General features: G+C 34.3%; 1 protein-coding gene across 1 annotated transcript; it reads right to left on the bottom strand.

Moving 5' to 3' along the window:
- Positions 1 to 583: 583 nt before the first annotated feature.
- On the bottom strand, positions 584 to 13,576 carry LOC135153540 (filamin-A-like). Its single transcript, XM_064096505.1, has 3 exons — positions 13,552 to 13,576; positions 9,980 to 11,056; positions 584 to 9,523 (listed from the first exon to the last, which is right to left on the bottom strand). The coding sequence occupies exon 2, from the start codon at positions 11,024 to 11,026 to the stop codon at positions 10,664 to 10,666; it is 363 nt and encodes a 120-aa protein (XP_063952575.1). The 5' UTR covers positions 11,027 to 11,056; positions 13,552 to 13,576; the 3' UTR covers positions 584 to 9,523; positions 9,980 to 10,663.
- Between the last annotated feature and the right edge of the window lie 701 nt (positions 13,577 to 14,277).

Genomic DNA, 14,277 nt, shown 5'->3' with positions numbered 1-14,277 from the left:
AAAGTCTTGCAATTAAGACTAGAGAGACAGGCTATGAGAAGACCCCGCCCAACAACATGTCTGACCCCCTGACCTTAAACCCACCATTGGCATTCCAATTCCTATGACATCACAACTGTTGGGGGAAACCTGCTCTCAGTCAAACATTTGCTGAGGTCAAAGCCATGCTCATTAAAGGTAACTTCTCTTTCTTTAAAAATCAGAGAACACTTTAAAATTGGTTTATTGGTGTTTTATCGGCAAAAAGAAAATATTCCAGGAATGTGACTGAAAATATGCCTTTCTTGTATAGAGTACGCCTTATTTTTTCCAGTTTTTGGGCCAAACTACAAAATGGAAGGTTTTTTTTTCACAATTTAGCAGAACCACAGCACAGGGTGCTTGCTGTCTATGCATTGAAGTGTTAGTAATAACTAATAAAGTACCAGTGTTGAAGCGTATCATGGAGATAAAAGAGCATGGTGTAATCACATTGAATTCTCGCTACCCCAAATAGCGATTTCGCCGAGATCCGGGAAAATCCCTGTAACGCGCATTGCATTATAGGATGTTCGGAAGTCCAATGCACTGTTTTGCCATTCAGATCAACAGTGCCGTCATGCAATACAACACAACGTCGCTTTCGCTCGGAAATTTCGTGATCACAACCCTCTCTTTCAGGATACATTTTAACGGCCTTTTCTGCTAAAGTCACTAATCCTTCCCGACGCTTTCCATTGCAAGGTATTCCTCTGTCAGTTAAGATTTTTTTAAGTTCCGAAACTGATTTTTTATCCATTTTGTGGTCGACGAAAAATTGAACGGAATGAATGCTGTATATATTTAGCGTCTAGTCGAATACGATCGTGGTGTCAGGCCAGTCGCTAAATGCAAAATTTTAAGATATTCATTTTTTGTTAAATTTTTTTATAACCAAATAAAAACATGAAAAAGAATTATTTTCACGTGAAATATATTTTTTTTTTATTTAAAATTCAAATGGAATAAAAACTGACCAAATTGAATAAAAAGTATTATAATCTGTACATATTACGCTGATTGGCATCGATTTCAGCGTGGTGGAAAAATCAGTATCGCGAATCTCGCGCGAGCATGACTTTTAACCGGAAGTGGTGATGACGACCCGACGGAGTGAAAATTATCTCGTCTCGCGCATTATGAGATTTTTGTTCCTATTTGGGGTAGCGAGAATTATACACTCTAGACTTTGATATTTTATGGGGTAGTCTTTAAAGTTTCTGATGTGCTCATAATATTACGCCTCTTATTTCAACCCTCCGGGTGTTGTTATCCCAATGCAATCTAGAATCAGATAAAAACTGCTCTCCATTTCATTTTCTTCCGCTTCTTAATGTTCTCACTTTTCAAGAGTGATTGTGAGATCTATTTTGAGAATAGGGTTTGCAATTCATGCTAAACAGGAACAAACCTCCCACTCCACTCTGAACACCAGACAAGACAAACAATAGAACATTTACTACCTGTGACTCATCATTCAAACTCCTGGAATTCCATTCATGCTTGGAACAAGATTTAACAAGGCTCGACCTTTTAAAATTTGTAAAAATGTGAAAAAAATTGATTCCAACAACATTTTTAACAATCAGACATCGACTCTACATTTTTGAGACCAACTTTGTTACCTGAATATGCAGAAAAGTATGGAAGACTAATTAATAATGGAAAAAGTATGTAAGACAGTCTATAAGGCTGATTTCATATAATTAATCTTGAGTCCTGTGTAATGAAATAAACCTACATGCAGACATCTCCTTTTTAGACTCTAGACCAAGTAGGGCCTATTTGTTTTATGATACTCTTCCACTGACTTTATCTGACTCTGATTCAAATTTTAAGAATTGATCTTCAGAGCCCAGGCAAATGTGGAAACTACCATGGCAACATGACTCGGCAGCCAATTACAATCGTTACAATAATGGCAAAGTTGCCATAGTTGTAAAGTCTATTGATATGGGCCCCAGATCTATACCAAACTTAGGCCTACATGTTTCTGTCTGTGAAGTTTCTATATTCACAACATATTATGTATACTACTAAAGAACTGCAACATAACATATCGAGCTCTACTTCTATCACAGTTTTCTTTGAAAATGTTTCACAAATAATGACCTCTGGTATCAGTGCCCATTTTATCAACGTTAGCATTACTCACAGCATTCTAGAGATTAAAAAAGTCAATAAACTTTGGAGTTTAGATAGAATACAAATAAAAACACAATGTGTTTAAAGTGTTATTGATAATCAAAATGTTCCGGTTTAAATGTTAATTCCTTTATCTGATTTGCAAAGCTCTTTGAGCATTTGGAAATGTGAGCAAAGCTGGAAACAACATGATAAAGAATGTGAATAATCAATATAAGTAGTCTGTAGACAATCATTTTCAGTTTACTAACAATTGCTGCCTTATTGGTGTTTGACCTTTAGGGGACCAAACATTTATAGAAAAATTGAAGTGTTTTTTTTCTATTCAACATCAATCTTTTCATAACTTTTTAAACATCAAATTCAATATAACCAAGATCATCAATCTAAAAAATTAATAAATTTCGGTTTTTATTTGCTCAGTCACAAATTTGCTGAGATGGTGCATGCATCAAAATAAAAGCCTTCAAAGTTTTTGCTTATTTACATCTCTGAGTAGATTAAATGAATATTGAGGTCTTCTTCTCCACATTCAACAATTAAAAAAAGAAATTGCATGACTAATTAAAAAGTATTCAACCCACAGACAATGACAAAAATCATTATCAATTTCTCTGATCGCCAATCCATCATTTTTTTAGCTTTCATTGACAAGCTAGGGCTTGTGTCTATGACATATGGTTACTAACCAGACAGCACTCCAGGAACAAATAAATTTAAAGACCCCCATCCACGTGTGTACCATTATGGTCATATTAGGTGCGTGTACCCTTCATAACACTCATGATGAAAGAGCGTGACCAGAACTGGTTGGAGCCCCTATTGGTCTGGTAAGAGCTTGGAGGAAGAAATTAGATGTCATATAAATTTCCTGTTATGTTGCTAGCTACCTATCTGTCATCGCAGCAAATGGACATGGAAAGTTGGAGAGTAGCTTGAATCATGATGCATACAAGCATGGACCTACGAGGTCCATGATACAAGTGATTGAAAAATACACATCAGTATAAACTATAGTTCTTTCATAGAGACACAGTACATATAGGCCAATATCCTTATGATAAAATAAAGCAATTCAATCGGAATTCAGTTTGCAATAATGCATACATTTCATTATTATGTTATGTTGAGCATACCTCTGACAAGCTTTCAGGTTGTTAAGAACAAAATTTTTTCTTAAACTTGTATGTGTAAATTTTAATAGGGCCTATAAAAGAAAAACAAATATGAGAACAGGCATATTTGGGCAATTCCAAGCAAAAGTGGACATTTTACAAAAAATTATATTGGCTATTTCAAATCTGGATCGAATTTTTCTATTAAAACTCATATGAGATATCATAAATACAAAAGGGGAACATAATTAGCCACATTTTTTTTTACGCATCTCCTTATAGGAGAATCCACACCATACAAAAAATTCTTCACATGGGACTACAGATATTGCTTTTTACTTAATTTCAATTTAACAAAAAACTATTGCTTGTTTTGTAAAATTTTCTTTTGGATAATCTGAAGGTCATCATTTTACATCATATCATAAGAAAATTTTAAAATATAAGTCCATTTTACGTTGCCTGTGTGTGAATATTTCAGATGTCACTCTGTAACCGGGTATGGGTTTACGTTTTAAGTCATAATTAATGAAATAATACAACAATTTTTTAATGTAATGCAGCATATTTAAGCTAGAACATATAACCCAATCAATAACTCAACACTGATAGCAATTTAAAGTTCACAGAGTTTGAGCAATATGTTTTCTCCTCAAATATGCATGTCCATTTTGCGTCACTCCATAACCATGATTATGAATATTCATATCTCATTAATTCAGTGGATCAAAATAACAAATGTTATTATTTTGAAAAGTGTGTTTCAGCAACTACTGTCAGGTACCATTTCTTTGGAAATAACTATTTATATATGGGTGATATCTTTGTTTGAATGCTAAAAAATTGTTTCTGAATGTCACTCTGTAACCGTGGAACTGCCCATTTACAATGATAATTCAGTTTGATTGATTCAATTTTTTTTTTGGAACATGGGATAAACCTCATCAAGCTGAGTTGTTTATTGGATTGCACATGATGACACTGGAGTAACAGCTTGACAACGGTGACCTAATTAGATTAATTGTTATTTCCTAATTTTCCTTTCTTCTGCCAAGTGATACAAAAATTCTCAGATTAATTCAGATCAATTAAAATGAGTTAATAAAAATAAATCAGACTTTCCAAAATTCCAAGGAAGAAGAGCAGTGAAGTGGGCCAGGAAAGTGGACAGGTGATTATTGAAAAGGTCCAAAGTCATAATTCCAATATCTACAATATTAAGTCAGGGATATACAAACTTAAATAGTTAAAAGGAAGAGGGGGTATAATAATTTATTTTTTATTTAAAAAAAATATATTTTTATCCAATACTGCCTTCTCTGACACCAAATCAAATTTAGAAGTTTATATCAAGGTTAATCTATTGATAATGGCCATGTTTGTGAGCTCTTTGAAGAAGATAAGATTGAGGGCTACCCACCACAGTCCCATCTCTAACACAGGAAAGTACTAATATCCGGACCTCTTTCACTAGACATGGATGTGTTTAATTTTGTATCCCTGAATCCTCTCTACGATGAAATTCATTCTGACAAACTAATTCTTGGATTTATTAATAGCTCACTGAGCTTCTGCCTGTGCACAAAGGCACCCAAATTGGTTCAATACATATTTAATGTACAGTACTCCACTAGCTCATAGAGAGTTCATTCAAATAGGCCTATCTACATTGTATAGGCCTATCATTTCATATTTGCTTACTGTAAAAATGATACAAACACATAATAAGACAAATACATAAGACAAATTAATAAGCTACAAAACACCACAGCATATTAGGTTTGCACTATGACATAAAGTGAGAGCAATAGCGATACTTTTCCCAAAGATATCACACCTTTTACACCAATTTTAAACACTCAATAACACTGCTGATGAAATTTGTAATATGTTTTACTCAATTCATTTTTTTAAATGTGTTAAGTATAACCTTCAAACCTTATCCTTAATAATTCTTATTATTTTCCTTCATCAAAAATGTTCTGCTGCTTTAACTCAAAAGTCTCAATGACTACTGATTACTGAATAATTGTAATTGACAAAGGATTTGTTAAGGGATCAACGGGTTAAAGGGGAATCCAGCCTTGGCCATAAAATGTTGCATTGGGAAGGAGAAAAATAAATTAAACAGAATGGTGAAAGTTTGAAAGAAATCGGACAAGCAATAAGAAAGTTATAGCTGCTTTAAAATTGAGATCACTAATACTATGTAGATTTCAAATTGGCAACTGGGTAAGTAAATTATGACAAGGGGCAAGGACAACTTTCCCATAGGCCATGTACTTTATTATCAGGGATTTGTAGTTTTCTCCTAAGTACCCATTCCCCTTGGGAAGTAATCTAATTATAACCCAGGTAGTATATTGTTTTATGTCCTCATGAAAGAAAAATATAATTTGAAATAAAACTTTTGGGAAAAATGATATTTTAGCCATAATATGTATTGGAGTACATAGAAGAGTAGTCCTTGCCTTACATCACTACGACATCCCATATGCGGCCAATTTGAAGTCTCCATGGGTATAGTGATTACCAATATTTACAACTTTTAAAAATTCATAATTTTCTTGTTGTTTGTCCAATATTGTTCAAACTTTCACCTATCAACTTGTCTGATTTTTCTTTTCCTTATAAAAACAAGTTTTTATTTGGGTTGGATTCTGTTTCATTCCAATAATATAGAAATAAGTTGTAAGATTGCGATTGTCCCAACTTCCATCATAACTTTAGTCAAGGTCAACACATTGATAAATTAGCAAACAAATATAGATGAAGAGACCAGGTCGATCGTTTCATGCCAAACGAATGGCAGGTTATGACAGAGTAAAATGGATCGTGTCCAAAGAAATTTCTTAATTTCATGGATCTGTTGGTTGGAATGTAGTCAAGTATTTCTGAGTAATTATGTGTAAGATTTTTTTCCTATTAAGACTTCTGTCAAACAGACTTTCAAGATGGATGTGTCCATTGTACTACTTTGTTTGAATATAAAGATTTCTTCCCTTATAAGGAGAATGAAACTTTTGGAGCAAGTTAGCTTTTGTGAAAGCAGAAAAATCAAAGAATAAGATCAACAAAAGTTTGAGTAAAATAGGACTAGCAATAGAAGAGTTATGAGCATTTGAATGTCGAGATCACTAATGCTACGGAGATCCTCCCATTGGCAATGCGACCAAGATCTATGATGTCACAGATGAACAACTCTCCCCTTTTGGACACTGAAAATATACCCCAAAACATCTCTTTTTGCTCATTCTAATCGTATGACAAACGATTCATCAATGATATAATGTTGTGAAACCTCTGTACTTGTCCTCTCATAAAGAGAACACCTCACCTTGTGATAGACTCTATAAAAGTGAGAATATAAGTGAAATAAGTACTAAAGTAATGAGGGAGTTTTACGTGTGTGACATCACATATCTTGGTCGCATTGCCAATGGGAGGATCTACATGGCATTAGTGATCTCAATATTCAAATGCTCATAACTTTCTTATCATTCATTCAATCTTCCTCAAACTTTCAATAATATGTTTCTTTGATTTTTCTCTTTGATATGGATTCAGATGGTTTCAAGGGTTTCATTCTCCTTTAAGATCATCTGGCTTTGATTGACAACTAAGATTCTCCCAGAAACCAACACTCATTACCACTTTTTCTATATTTCATTACCTCCACTCCTAATTTCATTATCATGAAAGGACGACTGAATTATCATTCATTATAAATTGTTATTATTTCATTGACTACACCATCAAACTTTGCCTTGTAGCTTACCATTAACCAGCTGCTATCAAGAAGGGGTGTATCACCAACATCTACACATAGGCCTATTGTAAAATCAATTATTAAAATTGACAGACCAATCAAATTCTGAGAAAATCGGTCTTATATCTCACTCAATGATTTTAGCCATTGGTGAATGAAGCCCTTAGTTTGTCTGGCTGAACGGAAGCACTATCCCGCCACCACATAGATCTATTACTCATCTTTTATTCTTATGCTATCTTATTTATCTTGACTAAATCTGAAGAGTCTATACACAACCTCAGAAGGAACACCTCATAAAGTCAATAAGGGTCATGACTGTTACCTTTCACTCCTGCTTTATATCAGGAATGAGGAATGCTTTACCATTATCACTGAAATATTCTCATATCAATGACGTAGTTGACACACATTTTGAAAGTTACAATGATGGTGTGAGGAGTGGGGAGGAGAGAAAAGGAAAGAGGGAGAAAATAGAAGAATATAGAATTGGGAGAAAATGAATTGAGAAATTGTCTTTCATTCTACAATTCATTTCTTTCTTCTTCTTTTTTCGATATAAAGATGGAAAATTTTATTTTTAAAACTTTATAAAATGTCCCAAGTCCTGGAAAAATCAAAGCCTGTTGAACCATGGATCTACTAGCTCCATGGTTCAACTATCATAACAGCAGACAACAAGAGTGAACATTAAATCACTTTGTATATTGATTCTTTATGAACATTTTAATTATTTATTTGATCTCTTGGTATGCTTTTCATTTTCTAAATAAAGACTATTCAAACATTTTATTTTACAAAATTAATAGTTGCATATCAGAAAGCTACAAATATTTAGGCCTACCCCACAATATTCTCCGTGATCCACATTTCAAAAATTTTACATCTTTCACACAACATGTGTTTTATCATACTCTATCATTTTATTAATCTAACTATAAAAGCAAAATTTCGAAATTCAAACTCTAGATAATACAATATTTAAATTGTAAATGATTATTTTCTGGTTTAAAGTAGTGCTGTCAAATAATGCAGGAAACCAATCGCATGACTCATACAAGAATAATATGTATTTAGGCCTACATTTCTTTTACAAAGCTAAAGCCATAGAAAGATTAAACATTCACCCTCTCATTGAAAGGCATCCAATCATTAGAAATCTGTGCTATCTAGGTATAAAGAGAATGTGTTGACCATGGTCCTTTGTGTGAAGCGGTTGGTCTATTGATCAAGTGAGGTCTTCAGAAAAAGAATTCTTTTCATTCACAGGTGGCCTCATAATGTTATGGCCTCGTGATAAAAGAATACTGCAAATAAAGCTAAAGGTTTTACTACTGAAGTATGGTGAAAAAACCAGTTATATCAACTTCATTCCTTTGAAGGTAAATGCATACAATCGATGGAATGCAGAAAATTTAATCATATAGGCCTATTCCATGCCAAGGCACAATGATAAATACCAATAAGAAAAAGGAACATAAACTGACAAAAGACTGGAATCATAACAACTTGTTCTGAGCACAATTATTTGAGCCTCTTTCACAAGAACTGGCAATTATTTACAAATGCTTGGATTTTTTTATTGATTTGCTCTTGACCAATCAAATGGTATGATCTCAATAGCTAGATTGTGATTTGTCATTGATATAAAGCTTTGTGAAATATAAAACACCCCAGCTTTGTAATGCTGATGAAGGGAGGTGTGAGGGTGTGTTATCTACTTTAATTTAAATTTTGAGATTGGTAAGCACTTGCAGGGGAATTCAATTGCTCTAATAATGATAATAAAAACAATGTTTACCATTTATGAACCATTTTTTACTTATCTAGTTTTACTGGAGAAAAAGGAAAGACCCATGACTCATGCCAAGGCTCCACACTAACTTTTTTTCTTGGTGGCCTGATCAGTACACCAAAAATCATTAATTTCACATTCTTAGTAGCCTGCTAAGCAAATTTGGTGGCCATATTAAAAGTAAAACAATAGAAAACATTAGGCCTATAATTCATAAAATCTTTGGTAGCCCAATGAGACCACCAAGTGTGGGCTTTTGCAGAATTCTGGTGGCCTTACTCTTATTTTTGGTTGCCCCGGGCCACTGCTAATGTTGAGCCCAGCTCATGCACATGGTAATAATGATAATTACAATCAATTCTAAGGATGAAAATACTCCAACAACAACAAACTACTCCTGGGAGCATTGGGTGACTAAAGCCAGTTATTCCTCTGATAAAATGCATCCATGAATAACAATCACTTCTACAATTAACATTGACGGTGTGATTGCAAGAGGGCATAAGTTTTTAAAGGAAAGTCAATCGATAGTTTTAATCTATCAGTGAACACCAGTCAAATTAGTTCCACCACCCACCCATTGCATGTCCCGAATCTAGAAATCTGGAGGCCAAGGGGGAGGGGGCATGGGCAGACATCCATATCCCCTTGATAAATCACAGGTTTTATATTGAACCCATCCTGCCTGTGGGGAATCTACAGGTAGGACTATGGTATGCCAATGCTGTACATAGCACACACTTTAAAAAATCATTAAAATACCACTTTTGTGACCAAAATTACTAATTTCCATACAGTTGAAATTTATTTTTCATTAGTAACTTGGGAATAATTTTTGTATTCACCAGAGCGCTCAAAAACTTGAATTTTGGGCATATTTTTGTGTACGCCCTCTATTGGTGGAAAGTAATTTGGCAATTAAGAAAAAATAATTTAAATAATCAAATTTACATAAGAGCCAAGTTATATGATAAATAGCTGTATTGGAAACTGACAGTGTAAGAAAATCAAGGCATTTGTCCCATAGAAAAAGAGAAAATAAGCCAAAATTGCCACCCTTATTTTGCCACACATGGAGATGTAACTGAGAACAAGGTTATATCATAACCTTGTTCATTGAATGAGTGATTGAACCACATGATATCAAAACATTGGGGCCAAAATATGACTGACATATTACCATACTGCAGGCTCTTGTATCGATAACAATGTAACCACTCATTCAATGAACAAGGTTATGATATATGTAACCAGCTGCACTTGACACCTGTATGATGAATTTTGCCCCAATTTTTGTCAATAAATATTAAGTTTTATTATTGGCGATAAGCAAGTGTATACTACAATATGCACTGTGTGTTGTTAATGTTATGCATACACAGTACCCGGACACAGTATTATATGAACAGCACTCAAGGCATGGTTTACTGTACGCGTACGCAATGAATGTGATTTCCTTGTACACTGGAATACTTTCTATATTCCGGTCACCGATTTTGCCAAGAATAAATGCCAAAAATATATTATAATCCACTCACATAGTGGCATTCAAATGTGGTATTGCATATGAATATGCAACCCGTATATTCATACAGGTTTAGATAAAAGAGGTAAAATTATGAATGTTCAAATCGGTATAATCACTTCAATCTCTGATTGAATTCTCTGCCTACTCGCAATGCGTTCAATGCACGGGGAAGTCCCCGCATTCCAGGCAACACCACCTCCACTCATACAGGTGGCATTGTGACGTGACGGGTTGCATCGTGTATTTTCAGGTATCATTGAATTTCATTTTAAACATAAATAATATACACTGATTCACTTACCAATGCTAACAATCTTGATGTTCTGATCTTCAAGGAATTTGATGGCAATGGAGACATTTTCCAATTTCATCGACCTGAAGGTCGGCCTCTTGTTGAACTTGGAAATCCTCTTCTGCGACAGAACTTCAATCAAAGCAATAAGCCTCAAGCCATCACTAAGATCTGTTTCCAAGCTGCTAATATGCTTTTTGGCCACCTTTAAATGCTCGTTGCACCATCTTGTAAAGGTGTTTTGCTGGATTCTTTTCCAGGGTGCGTCGTCCGCTAAATCTCTCTCTGCAAGCGGCATCTCTTCCTCCTCTTCCAAATCGTACTTCTGTTGCGATCCATCGTCGCCTGGCTCGTTTGTACTCATGACGGTTCCTCGAACTCGGTACCCGAGAGCCTATCAAAAACAAGCATTTGCAGATTTTCAGAAAAATGGGCGGAGCGTAGTATTTTTCATGAATAATGCATAATATCTATTGTCAAAAGATATGTTTACATTCAGTGTGGGCGTTCAAGCAAAGAGGATATACTACCAGCGAGTAATATTTTTCTTGCGGCTTCTGTTTTTTACATATTTTCTGGTTAAAAATTCGGAAATAGCAAACTTTATACACAGAAGGATGCTATGAGGACGAACGAAAATGTCTGGGTAATGAACTTTGTCTCATCTCTGTAAATCAAACCTTCATAATAATTTTCCATTTGGTTTACAATGTTGCTAAATGTTCGATATGCACGAAAGGAAATATCAAATTTATTTTGTGCTTGTAGCCTATAATGGCGATGTTTCATCATAATGAAAAAGGGTTTAATATGAGTAATTTTATATTGACAGGGAAATAAATAGGAGAACTAGGGAAACTAATATGAAATACCAATAGGAATAATTAGTGATTACAATTTCAAAGAACATAAAAGTGATAAATGAAACACAACTTTGTTTTAATATTGTTCTAATTTTCAACGACCTTGATATTTCATCTTTACTTTATCTATCAAAATAATTAATGTTAGATTCCTCATCTATTATAATAAGTATGATATCGATCCAGGATTTGTGAGGGAGGATAGGGTATACGGAGGTGGACGAGGTGTCAAGGGAGAATCCCACAACATGACATAAGACTTGTAGAAACACATCACCGCAGGAGGAAGATCGAAATATATCACTCGGCGCTTACGTCATTTGACCGTCGCGGACGTCGTACGACTGTAAGGGGCATCATAGTGGCTACGTCCTGTGCTCTGTATTTTTTTCTCCTTTTCAATCCTTTTTCTCCTTTTCAATATTCAAAACATTGCTATGTAAAAAACATTGCATAACAAGCTTTTACACGATCTCCGAAATCTCCCGAAAGCAAAGAAATATCTCTACTTGCGCAATATCAACAAAAGAATTGATTATACTAATGCAGGGGCAGATCCAGGATTTTCCGAGGGGGCACATTTTTCGAGGAAAAAATTGACAAAAGTTTGCCAAGGAAACAAACAAAAAACAAAAAAAGGTTTTTAACAAAAAATTAAAGACATTTCGTCCACGAAAAAGTTTGAAAAGCAAAAAAAAAAGGGTCTTCACTTTCAAAAAGGGGGGGGGGCACACTTTTATTTCAACGGCATTTTTACATTAAAAATTTTAATTGTGCCTCTCAAAAGGGGGCACGGGTCGGCTTTGCCCCCCCCCCCCATCCCCCTGGATCTGCCAGCGTACTAATGGGACATTTTGTGATAGACCTTCATGAAAGGCAGAAAGGGTATTCCAAGAATGACACACAGTAAAATACTTTTTTTGCAACGCTTTTACTACATGAACGTTAAAGAAATTGTTTTACAGTTTAAGCAAGTGTTTAAAGTTTTAAACAACCAAGCATAATCTATCGAAGTTCAAGTAATAAAACAATTTTTTTGTTTAAGACTTTAAGCACTTGTTTAAACAGTTAAGCAACTACTATAAAATAAACAGGGTTGGATTTAGAAAACCGTAGTTTTTACTGTTTACACTCCCATTGTCTTTCACATTTCTCATTATCACAAATATTAATAATACCATCATGATTATTTTTTTGGACAGGGAAATTAATTTACAGCTTGTCACAGCTGAGAACTTATCGTCAATTAAAAATGAATAAGCCAAATATGACATGTACATAACCAAACGAATTGATGAATGGATGAACTAATTTTTTTTTATGAAATAATGCATGTAGGCACAAACATTGTTATATCCTCTAGGCCTATATTATCTGAAATTAATCACTCAGACAAATCATTTTGAAGTTATACTTTCCATTATAAAAAGGTGATACATTCATGTTATAGACGAGATACACGTTATAATTATAACAATATAAGTATAATTAACATAAATTTTGAATTTTGAATTTTAACCAACATGTTAACAAGGGTCATGTTAACAAGGGTCAGCCCCTCCTCATTTCCGGCTCACCCCCCCCCCCCCCCCTCCTTGGTTATATTGACCGAGGCTGTTCTGAATGTATAAGCTGACTGTAGAGAGCATCTTTGTAAATGTTGGGAATAGGGGTGGTATCGGGGGTAAGGATTCCTACCACTGGTTTATTGTTGTAAATTTATTACATATATACTAATTGGCAATGAGACACGGAGTCAATGAATAGTTGGTTTCCATATATCATGCGAAACTAAAAAATTATATTCTAAGAGTATGTAGGGAAGTCCATATCACCGTTATCATATAAGGAAAGGGATTTACACAAAGGCAATGATTCCTCCCTCAGGTTAAGGGTCATATCATTTCACAGAACCAATGGCATTGGTCTGTATATATAGGCCCTGGGTTGGTGTTCATTGGTTAAGGAGTGTGTTAGTTGTTTTTTAATCAACCAGTCGGCTATGTTAGAAAAGGCGAAAGCATACCTCCTTTCCTTCGGCCCCTTCTTCCGTATCCTATAGAAAATAATTGTGCCCATATATCAAAATGATATAGAAACTCATTATTCATGTTTGGTTATTCAGAGATTTAAAAAAATTCATTAAAAAAATATGTAATGCTCACTGTACTTGCTATAGGGAACGTGCCCCAGTCCTTGACAATAATTAAAAGTGAAATAAAAAGAATTGGAGTGATGCAGACATCAAAACCTGGAATACAGATCAACAGTTCATGGCAGATTATGTGGAGAAACTTGAAAGAGGTATTGGAAAACATAATATGCACAATCAGGTTATGATTAACGTTCACAAAAACTTACAATCTACACAGAGTATAGCTCTATGGATTCAACCACATATATTATTTAATCATCAATAAGCAAAGAGAACTGTGCTTACACCTAAAAAGGAAATGCATATGATTGTAATACAGAAAACAAATACTGACAAATTCTTATAGACTGCACGTGATATATTCAATAAGCTCACAATAATTTATTATTGAATTATCAACAGTCAATAACTATATACCAATGATTAAAAAAAATGTTAATAGCTTCATAAATATTATGTCTTTGGAAATGAAACGACAGTTTTGTGTGTGTGCATTTGAATTTATCCACTTTGTCCATGGGGTAAAATTATTTGATAAAATGAAAGTGAATTGGGATGGGAGAGTATTAATATATCTAATGTAAAGGAGTGATTCTA

The sequence above is a fragment of the Lytechinus pictus genome, chromosome 3, assembly GCF_037042905.1.
Source record: "Lytechinus pictus isolate F3 Inbred chromosome 3, Lp3.0, whole genome shotgun sequence".
NCBI classification, from domain to species: domain Eukaryota; kingdom Metazoa; phylum Echinodermata; class Echinoidea; order Temnopleuroida; family Toxopneustidae; genus Lytechinus; species Lytechinus pictus.
The sequence above is the reverse complement of the archived record's forward strand: the minus strand, read 5'-3'. Positions and strand labels throughout refer to the sequence as shown.